The sequence below is a fragment of the Engraulis encrasicolus genome, chromosome 16, assembly GCF_034702125.1.
Source record: "Engraulis encrasicolus isolate BLACKSEA-1 chromosome 16, IST_EnEncr_1.0, whole genome shotgun sequence".
Lineage (NCBI taxonomy): Eukaryota > Metazoa > Chordata > Actinopteri > Clupeiformes > Engraulidae > Engraulis > Engraulis encrasicolus.
In genome coordinates, this window is record NC_085872.1 from 6,941,718 (window position 1) to 6,952,578 (window position 10,861).

The 10,861-nt window shown below is 44.1% G+C and overlaps 1 protein-coding gene across 1 annotated transcript; it reads right to left on the reverse strand.

Annotated features, from left to right (window-relative positions):
* Positions 1 to 110: 110 nt before the first annotated feature.
* On the reverse strand, positions 111 to 8,402 carry zgc:66427 (uncharacterized protein LOC406256 homolog). Its single transcript, XM_063218485.1, has 5 exons — positions 7,609 to 8,402; positions 5,890 to 5,985; positions 5,374 to 5,479; positions 4,572 to 4,656; positions 111 to 3,027 (listed from the first exon to the last, which is right to left on the reverse strand). Exons 1-4 carry the CDS (start codon positions 8,120 to 8,122, stop codon positions 4,599 to 4,601), a joined length of 774 nt encoding a protein of 257 aa, XP_063074555.1. The 5' UTR covers positions 8,123 to 8,402; the 3' UTR covers positions 111 to 3,027; positions 4,572 to 4,598.
* Positions 8,403 to 10,861: the final 2,459 nt, after the last annotated feature.

The following is a 10,861-nucleotide window of genomic DNA, read 5'->3' on the forward strand; positions in this document are numbered from 1 at the left end:
CGCAGGTGGCAGCCACTTCAGCCACACAGTGGCAACAAATTGCCATCTCTTGCCATACCCAAGACAACAAGTTTCAATGCTTACGTTATAACATTAAGAAACATGCATAGTAAATGTCCGAACATTTACAGTTCACACATTAAGCATATTTATTGTAAAAAATACATATAAAACACTCTTTCAGACATACAAAATATTTGGGCATAGAAACAGTAAAATGAACAAACAAGAGACAAAGGTATTTTGAATTGCCATACATATTTACAATTTAATAAATAAATACTCAATTGTTCTTTATCTGAAAGAAGGCAGATTGTCAATGTCTTAGATATCACCAATGTGGTCTTCACAACACCCCAAATCTTCCATCTTCTAATGGCCAGACGCTTAGATCACAGAGGACTGGGTCCAAAGGAACGCTTGCCAGCTACGCATTGGAAATCTTACATAAAAAAATAATCAGCCTTGGAGTCATTGACTCCCCAAGTTAGTAATTTAAAAGAGTGAGGTATTGCACCACATCAGTTAAATGAAAAACATCCAAGGGTAACATTTTTTTTTAATTGGAGGATTCTCCACATTTTTGGACACCCCCCAGCATTGTAAGCAATCGCCACAAAAACCACGCATCTCATACAATTCTGTCTGTAACTCCTCTCATAGTCTACTTCCTACACTCTCCCCAAACACACACGCATGCACGCACCCATGTGCACAGACACGCAAACACGCGCACACACACATGCACTAACGCACACAAGCACACACACACTTTTGGCTTTGCTTGGGTTCTCCATTAGAGAATAAAAATGGTAACATGCGAAGAGTTGCCCTGTGTGTGAGGGCAACAAGGTAGCACCCGTGAAGGCAGCGAAACGGAGAAAGCTCCACTGCAGCACACGTGGCGACAGCCAAGCGATGCAAGGACATAGACAACAGCCACCGAGATCCATATCAACGGGAGTAACAATAATCAGAATAATAATAATAAAAAAACAACAATAACAATAATTATTATAATAATACTTATAAAGCTTTCATTTAAAACTCTCTTCAACAATTCCATGTGTCTGTTTCAAAGCCCATGAGAGAGAGCGAGTACTACTAAGTAAATGTAGAGCCAGTGGTCTGAAGGGCACACAGTTACAACAGGAAATCACACCAAGTCTCGCAAAAAAAAAAAAAAAAACCCTCTGCTCGGGACAGGGAAGAAAACTGCAGTTACTGCCCCACCCCGCCAATCATCGTTAATATGCCACATATCCAAGGGGAGGCATGTGTTTGTACATGGACAGTGACAAAAGGGCAGAGGGCAAAAGAATGGAGGCTGAGAAAGGTCGGTGAAAGATGGCTGGGGGCAGGGGCAGTTCATGGGGACACGCATCAATGTCCTTCCCCTCCAGCCTCCATCCTCGCACCTCAGTGCCATCAAGGGCATCCTCAAGCCACGAAAAGGTGAGAGGATGAAGAGGGAGGAGAGCTACTTGACGCATTACCCTTTTCCTCCCACTGCTACCCACCACAACCACCAGCAACCTCTCTTAGACACACACTCACTCACACCTTGCCCAGTAGGGCTGTAACGATACTGTATCGGACAGACAAATCGTGATACAAAACAGTCACGATACTCTATCGTGATGCAAGAGGGTAGTATCGTGATACACCCTTTCAAAGTTCTGTTACCGCTCAGTCCAGAAAATAATCACATGATATGATGTGATAAGCGCTTCCAAGCTTCAAATCAACATCATTATATATATTTTTAATTATTATTAGTAGCCTCTTGTAAACTATTATGCCCAAAATGATCATCAAAAAGATACCTGTAAAAACAAATCGGGATACGAACCGAATCGTGAGTTGAGTGTATCGTTACAGCCCTATTGCCACTTCTACTGCTCAACACACAACCTGGGAGGCTACAGAGTCGTCTATTGAGGACACAGGCAGCAGGAGGGGCATATCTACACCACAGAACTGAACTGGGAGCATTTGCACCACCCGGACTGAGGACTTATTGGTGGTCTCGGAAATAATACTGAGGAGGAGAGAGCACCCACACAACTATAATGAGAAGAGAACCCACCGCATGCACGCCACAGCCACATGAAATGACAATCCACTTATGAAATGTGTACTGGGTCGCTTCAGATCACACACACACACACACACACACACACTCTACAGTACACACACACACACTCTCTACAGTACACACACACACTCTACAGTACACACACACACACACACACGCACACTGGAAAAAAGGGGGGGAAAAATCACAACCGTCACTCTTCATTCCACACCTCTTCTGACCTCTCCAGCAACCGCAGAAAAAAAAAGCGCTCAAGTAGCGGCACAGTCCCTGCATCACACCCAATAAGAAATGTTGTAACATACGACCTGCAGCACAGGGATCAATGGTGCAGAGTGGACACACCCCCTCCGACACACCATGAACAAGAAACAGTCCTCTGCAGACGACGCTCACAGAGATCTAGAATCTCTCAAATCATTCTAGAATGTGACACATTTCATGTTGCTTTTGCACACTGTCAACACACAGCAAGATCTGAAACCACCCCTCTCCATCTACCCCACCCCCCCTACCCCAACTGTACAAAATAAAGTCAGAGACATCAGCGCTCAAAGTGTCACAGGTGTTGTACCTGCGAGCAAAACAGCCACCGTTTCCTCATTTGGTTCACTTCCTTTGTTCATTATACAGCTGAGGAGTGGCAATGCAAGCTTCAGTGAGGACGAGTCCCAGGAAAGGCAAGCAGAGTAGATGTCCCGTCAACCTCCCTTTCCCCCAAACAAGACCCTGGAGGGGAGTACAGATAGCGCCCAGGTTTTCACAGCCAAGCCAGAGGGGAGTTGATTCGGGTTTGGCGGGAGCAGAATACATTTTCTTTGTTGGCTAAAATAATGAGGTCAATCTTTCGCATCTCTTGCTTCTCCATCACTTGTTTTTTTGTTTTTTTCTCCCCCTCCGTCATGTAAAATCAGGCCAAGACGGTGGTCCTGCAGAAAAGGAAGAGAACACAAAAAGGAAAATAAATTGTGTGAATGACCCTTAAGATGATACACATGGCAACTTTTTGAGTAACGTTGCTGGGCAGCAACATTATTGGCTCATAATTTTCTAATAAAAGGACTAAGGAGATTTGTCTACTTCCAATCCAATTTCTCCCAATAAAAGTGTTGTAGTGATAAACTGCCCAAATAAACTCTACAGTAAGGATGCCCACAATAATTGCTCAAAAAATTGCCAAGTGTATATCGTCACCTTAACAGTTGTTTTACATTTTTTTAAAAAGATTGATGGCTTAAAAATGACTAGCAGTGTTTCCCACAGAAAAATCGCTAATCAAGATGGGTGGAGGATTATCATGCATCTGGGACATTGTACTAATTATAGGCCTAATAATAGTCATGGGAAAGGCCATCCTGTGCAGTTTTATATGAAATATTATGTGAAAACCCAAGAACAACAAATTATCTTGTAAACTAACCTTAGAAATTACATTCACAATTAAAAATATTTATCTTTCAGATGACCGAATCAAAGTGGTAGGTGTTCGTTGTCACGATGAGCGCCTTAACTGTTAAGTGTTGCGGGAAACCCTGGCTAGTACTACATAGCCTGGGTAAAGGTTAGACTCCACTTACAAAAGCCATCAGTTGACAGACACTGTAATCAGTTGTAGAAGAGCAACCTCATTTGGGCTTCTATTATGCCATTATGCAACCGGACTTGAATCACTGAAGGTCAAGCGATTAGGGGCTGGCACCCCCCACACGTAAGGACGGGCAAGTTGGAAAGGAGAAAAGTCTGCAAACTGTTGCCGCTCCAAGTTTACAATGTGTCGAGCTCACATGGTGTTCGTCATAACCTCCACATGATGAAGACCATGTGAGCGTATTAGTGTGAATAGTGGCCCTGGCTATTATTTGAAGAAATACAGTAGAGGTTCAGTGCAGTTTGTACAGATTTAAAAGCAGCATTTACAGACTGACAAACTCAGGTCAGCAGGAGTAACTTACATTTAAACGAATTACACCACACTCACGGTTAAAAGGTGCCAAACATAAACAAACACTGTGAAAGAACAATGTCTGCACACGTAAATCCTTTTGTTTCATCACCAATGAGTGAACAAAAGGAATCAAGTGTGTAGACATTTTTCTTTCACAGCAAGAGAAACTTCACCATGTTCAGCCTACACCACCCTGACCACCGACCCCTTGGGTGCAGTGATTTCAGCACCTCCCTCATACCACCACGATTACACAGTTCATTCAGCTGCCATCACACACGAGTACTTCACAAAGCTATAAAGCACTGCCAACAAGACTGGTACCGCCTGTATAGACTTGGACTTTAGCAAATACCCAATTGTATGGCTGCATGGGAGATGGCAAATGTACAATAATCCCCAATTAAGAAAGAAGGAAAGAAAGAAAGAAAGAAAGAAAGCTGTAATGGAGATGGCAAATGTCCAATAATCCCACAAAGTAAGAAAGATCTTTTGTATCTCAAGACAGAGGCAGACAGCCAGACTCACCTGAGAGGGACAGCAGGCCACAATGGGTCAATTAAAGGGGTGTTCAGGACAACATGGCTTCACCTTGGACCAGGAGTCAATGCAGCTGCGACAGAAGACGGCGGGGAGGCGGAGAGAGAGAAAGAGTGAGGAGTCAGCTTCCCTTTGATCAAACATGATGATGATGATGATGATGATGATGATGAATAGGCCATTCATCACTTTTCAGAGACCAGTTACAACAGCTAAAGAACAGTGATTTAATTCATTTTCTGCACACTAGCACTACAGATGAAAGGAATCAAGGTGTCAAGGTCTGTGTATGTGTGTAGCCTGATTATCATGACTTCAAGACTCGGTCTGACCTAGAGCATAACCAAAAATCGTATAAGAGAGAAAGATATGTCAAATCCCGCCCATCCAATGTGAGACGTGCGCTACCGCCATCTACAGCGCTAAGGGGACTCCATTTATTCTCAACCTCAAGACTCCAAAGGTCTCCTAATCCAAGGTCTCCTACAGGGGCGTTGACTCATCACATGGATACCGGAAAAGAACCACCCTGATTTATCTCCCTCTCATATACGATTCTCTGGCATAACAATTAACTCCCAAATGACATGGTGGACCCGCCTCCCTTGGTTTGCTCAAAGTCGATTGGTTCCCGACAAAGTGGGTGGAGTTCCCATTTTTTCCGGAGATCAGAAACGATATTTACATTGCTCTTGGCCTCACTAGGAGGGCTTGGCTAGTGTGTGTGTGTGTGTGTGTGTGTGTTAATGTGTGTGTGTGTGTGTGTGTGTGTGTGTGTGTGTGTTCTCACCTCTTGTGGTAGACACACAGGCAGGCCAGGCGTGCGATGGTCTCCCCCTGCTGCAGGTCCTCCAGGCAGATGGAGCACTCCCCGCTGTCCTTGGCCAGGATGTCGGCTGCAAAGCCACAACACATCCAACACATCACATCACATCACATAGCACAGCCCAACCCAGGGCCCCGTTCATATCAGCCCAACCAAACACTCATACACACATACAGACACACGCAAACATGCATGCGCGCGCGCGCACACACACACACACACACACACACACACACACACACACACACACACACACACACACACACACACACACACACACACACAAGCGTGCATGTGCGCACACACACAAGCATGCATGCACACACACAAGCATGCACACACACACACAGTTAAAAAATGGCTAGGTGGAGAAGGGATGGGGTGTGGTGTGGTGGGGTTGTTGGGGTGTGTCTGTGTCTCTAAGTCAGTTGGCCACATATAAAGACAAAAGAGATTTATCCAAGAGACAGATGGACTCACTATTGTATGGAAGAGGGGGAGAGGTGAGGCAGCTCAACAGGTGTTCCTCCATCCGCCCTCCGGGGAACGGCTTAGAGCAAAATGGGCAGCGGATTGCTGATGGGAGGAATTAAAACACACAAGATTAGGAGACCTTTGCCACAGCCTGACAGATTTCCTCAAAACTACGGCACTTCTAAAATGACGAGATGGATTACTGGGATATAATAAAGGTGAAGTGTTAGTGTGGTTTAAGGGTCGATGGGCGATGAGTAAAGCAGATATGACCACATGTCATTGCCAATTAGATATTAAGTTTTCTGACTGTCGCCACAAAGGAAAAAAAGCTAATCCTGTTGATGATGGCAATCCAGCAGGTTGATTTAACTGTGAATGGTTGACCTAGATCCCCCTTGCTGTACTGGACCATGGCCAGGCCAGCCCTATGCAAACACACACACAGTCCTTTGACCCATTTCTTGCCCCGACTCCGGACCATCACTTAATGGCCTACCCAGCCCTAGTGAATATTATGAGCCCTCACATGGCTTCTATAACGGCAGCGAGACTAAGCCAGCTTAAATTCCTTCTAAACTATAATGTGCCTCACAAGTCACGAAATGACTGTGCTGTGTTTAGCAAGTCACCCTAATATTTAATTCTTCCTACTTCGCATGGAACCAGCTTGCAGTGACTTGCTAGTTTGTAGGTATCGTGGGCTAGCCAGAGTGTTGACCAATATGTTAAAAAAAAGAAAAAATCAACCCATGACTCCTCCACAGTTAATAACACCCCCATCCAAAGCCGAGGGATTTCGGTTGTTCGCCTAAATCCAAGTGGTGTAGAATTAAGATCATCTGGCAAAGAATGTTGACAACCATGCTTGAGCTAGTGCGCATTTCATCAATTATGAGCACAATGGTTGAGTTATTGCCACGTTTTATTTAAATTTGCATCTAAATTGTATTCGTAAAGGTTGCTGTCTGAATTATGTTTGTAGATAAAGGCTTGATTTCAGTTCTATTTAAGATTCATACGTTTTAAGTTGTGCGCCCTCTTAAATGTTATAATTATTACTGAAACATAAATTACAAACATATATTTTTAAAAAGATACATGGACTAAACTGGACAGTTACTGTATCTTGGCAGGTTAAAACCAGGGATCGTAGCATTTCATAGCAGCATCACATTATATCTGTCAACTCAACATCCACGAAGATGAGCATAGCTGCGTAAACAAGTTATTTGGCTGGCGGATGCTAACGTTAGTTGGTGGAAGTTTTGATAACCTTTAACTGGCTTACATGTTCGAAATACATAGGTCCAAACTGAAATTGGAGGCGTCTTTTAGGTGAGACTAGTTAAGTTTAGCTATAGTGTTATCTATTCAACATCGTTGGGAAGCATATGACGGGCAATGGAAAATAACGGTAACGAAATAGGATAGTGTGGGGGATATAGATACCTCGAGGTATCTCACTAGTTAAACACCAACTAAGCGACGAACTAGTTTAAAGCCAGGGACAAGGCTACCATTGACCAGCAAATTCGTTAAGAGTCCGGTTTCATTTAAATTTAAGGATACATTTGCTGATAGCTGTAGTTACACAACAACAACCAACTAAATTGTCGCTAGCGTTTGCGTAAGAACCTGCGGGAAATAACTAAAATAGTCAAAATAAAATTATTTTTAAAGTTGTCATTTAGTACACAGGAAACGCTTTGTTTTTTTACTTACTGCCATGTCGATTGTTCACCCTGTAAAGCCCAATCCATGCCTCGGACATCGGGCGAGCACCTCGCACTCTTGCGGATCTAGCAGTAACGTTGCGCCCAGCAGTGTGTCGACCACCGGGTAAACGCTCTGAGAAAGTACGATGAGTGACGCGGCCTGTTTCATCTCCAGCCACAACATCGTTGTTTATTGCATCTCCGGGACTGACATCACCTTCCTGGCTGCTAACGGTATTCTCTCCTGATGTAGTCGTACTCTCACTAGCCAGAGACGGGGATGTGTGGTGGTCAGCCGGGCTTCCATCGGCACTCGCCTGCTGCCCTGTGTCCGAGTCGCTTCCTTCTTCAGAGCGACTACGATTTGCTTCCGAATCGTGTTCAAAACTACCTGAAAAATCCACCATAAGGCTCGTTGGCCTGTTGCTTCTGAGACGTCGACATGACTCTCGTTTAAGTCCGTCTTTATCAAAAGTCGTCGATACAGCCTCTTCTTGTAAACGACTGGATCTTGTACCCATCTCGCGCTCTAACGTTGTACTTGCCAGCTAGTAGCTTCCTAGCCAGCTAGCGCGGTTGCTCAGCTGAGAACGATGTCTGCGTTCAAAATTGAACACAATTAATATCCCAATCTATGAAAAACGATACTATTCCTAAAATGCCGCGAAACTACATCAACATAGACCATAGCGTGTACAATATATTCATTGATTTACGGGTGCGTCTTTATGTCTCCGTTACCACATTTCTTCTCTTTTGATGTCCTCTTGTCTCGCCCGCAGTGGCGGAAGTGCTTTCCAGGGTCTTTCCTTGCTCAACAGGGGTGGTTACGTCAAATGCCGGGTGAACTTTTTGTCCAATCGCGTTCAGAGAATTGACTAGTTCACTATCTTTGCCAATAATTCAATAATGTCTAGTTTGAACAAGTAGCCTATGTTTTGGAATTTCGGAAGGGGCTGACAACTATTCTCTAGTAACTCTACTCAATGGAAAATATCAGCAATCACTGCACGGAATTCCCCTAGGCTGCATAATTTGCTATGATGCCACTCAGGGTAGGACTCTGCACGCGTCTTGAGGTCCTCCCAATGCTCTATCTCAGAGTGCTGCAGGGGACAAGATGGGATGGGACACACACACACACACACACACACACACACACACACACACACACACACACACACACACACACACACACACACACACACACACACACACACACACACACACACACACTGTCTGTGATGTGTTTTATCAGACCAATAAGGAACAGACCAAGAGACCAGTTAAGTGTTCATATTAAGTGCAAAACATAAACAATATTAAGTCGATTATAACAGTGCAAAACAGAAACACATGCATCAAATAGCGCCCCCTGGTGGGACTGGGAAGCAATATTGTGCCTATACATTTATTTTGATTGATTGATTTATTGAACGTAAGTTCCTGGTTTGAGAGATAATCAGATCAACTCTGGGATGAGGTTGATTCAGCCTGAACAAGCTAGCGACACAACCACTCACGAGATTCAGGAATAGATGATGGTTTGTGTGTGTGTGTGTGTGTGTGTGTGTGTGTGTGTGTGTGTGTGTGTGTGTGTAGGCCTAAGGGATTTTTGTCAATGTATTATATGTAGCCTATGTTTAGTTTAGCGGCACATTGGAGACCGATCATGTTGTAACACCACAGATCAAACTTAAGTGCTAACCCTGTTACATAGATTTACAATAAAGTACACTTGACTTGTGGTAATCATAAATGCGTGAGATACCCTGGTTATCTCAAAAGAGAAGCCTTTTTCTCAACAGTAAAAGACAGCTCTTAACCTAAACTGACAAAGTTTACCAAATTCAAATCCATGGTCATTCTGTGAGTGACAGACGACTGTCACTGTTACTCCAGTCCACTGACTGTCATACATAATAATATTATAAGGCTTCAGTTTTGATAACCCTTCTTTCTGTGTACAAACAGTGGGTTACTCTCTATGTCGATAAGTTCCCATGAACTACACTTCACACTTTGTTAAAACAAATGACAACAATTCTCATTTTGTTTCTGTGTTTTCTCACACACTGCGGGCACGCGCTCACACACACAAGCGCATGCACACACACACACACACACACACACACACACACACACACACACACACACACACACACACACACACACACACACACACACACACACACACACACACACACACACACACACACACACATACTCAGATAAATGTCAAGATAGACAGATTGAGTTCATTTGAAGTGAAGTCAATTGAACTGACAATTTACATCAAGAACAATAGACATTTCAAGACGATATTACCGATAATGTCTAATAAGTTTTGGATTTTTATAAGAATTTGGATTTGAACAAAAAAAGCATTAGCCCCCCCGATTATAGTCTCTGCGGTAGGTCTACCCTTTCTGAATCAAAACAGGCTCTTAGCACACAGGTGGCTGGTAGCCCAAGCACACCAGCCTGTTCGAGTTTGTTGGGTGCTCTTGGATATCAGGGATCAGTTCATTCACAAAAGAAAGGTTCATCCAGTCACTCCAAGCAATGTATCCAAGCGGGAAGTTACATTAAAAAGCCTTTATTAATAATGGGCTATGGTTACATTAAAAAGCCTTTATTAATACTGAGCAAAAAGTCAACATGTGTCAGCTATAGTCATACACAGGTCTTCATCAGGGCTTAAGCGCCGTTTCTCAGTGGGGGCTACACAGCCCCACAGGGGAGGGAGTCCTAGCTAGGGGGGTGCTGTGAAGGATACAGCTGCGAGGGGGCGGGGGGGTGCTCAATTTCCTGGTGGCCTGGCATCCCGTCTGCTGTAAAGCAGGTGGAGAAGAAAGATGTGAAACATGTGCACATGAAGCTCAGGCACCCGTGGAGCTCCTCCTCACTTCTCACTACTGAGCTCCCAAGCAGAACCTGGCAGAGAGCCACAGCAGATATTTTCCAGTGGCAGAATGGGAACGATTCCTCTCTTGTATTAGTTAAGTTATGATAGGACAGTGAGAGATTGGACAGGAATTGAGTGGGGAGAGAGATAGGAAAGGTACGGCAAAGGACCTGGGCCGGAATCAAACCCAGGTCGGTGTAGCAGCCCACTGCATATTGTTAGAGCCATGGTAGAGCCGGGAACTATTTATTTCTGATTGAAATAAAGTCACAGACAACGGCCCCCAATTTTCCTGCATGGAATTCCGTCAGTTTGCACAGGGCTATGATTTCACTCCTGTGACAACCCGGCC

What these genes read in the sequence shown, in the direction of transcription:
- zgc:66427 (XM_063218485.1), bottom strand. Translation starts at nt 8,122, where the DNA reads ATGGGTACAAGATCCAGTCGTTTACAAGAAGAGGCTGTATCGACGACT. An exon ending in TCCCCCTCTTCCATACAATA is followed by an intron (nt 5,480 to 5,889) that starts GTGAGTCCATCT and finishes GTGGCTTTGCAG; the next exon opens with CCGACATCCTGGCCAAGGAC. An exon ending in CTGTGTGTCTACCACAAGAG is followed by an intron (nt 4,657 to 5,373) that starts GTGAGAACACAC and finishes CTTCTGTCGCAG; the next exon opens with CTGCATTGACTCCTGGTCCA.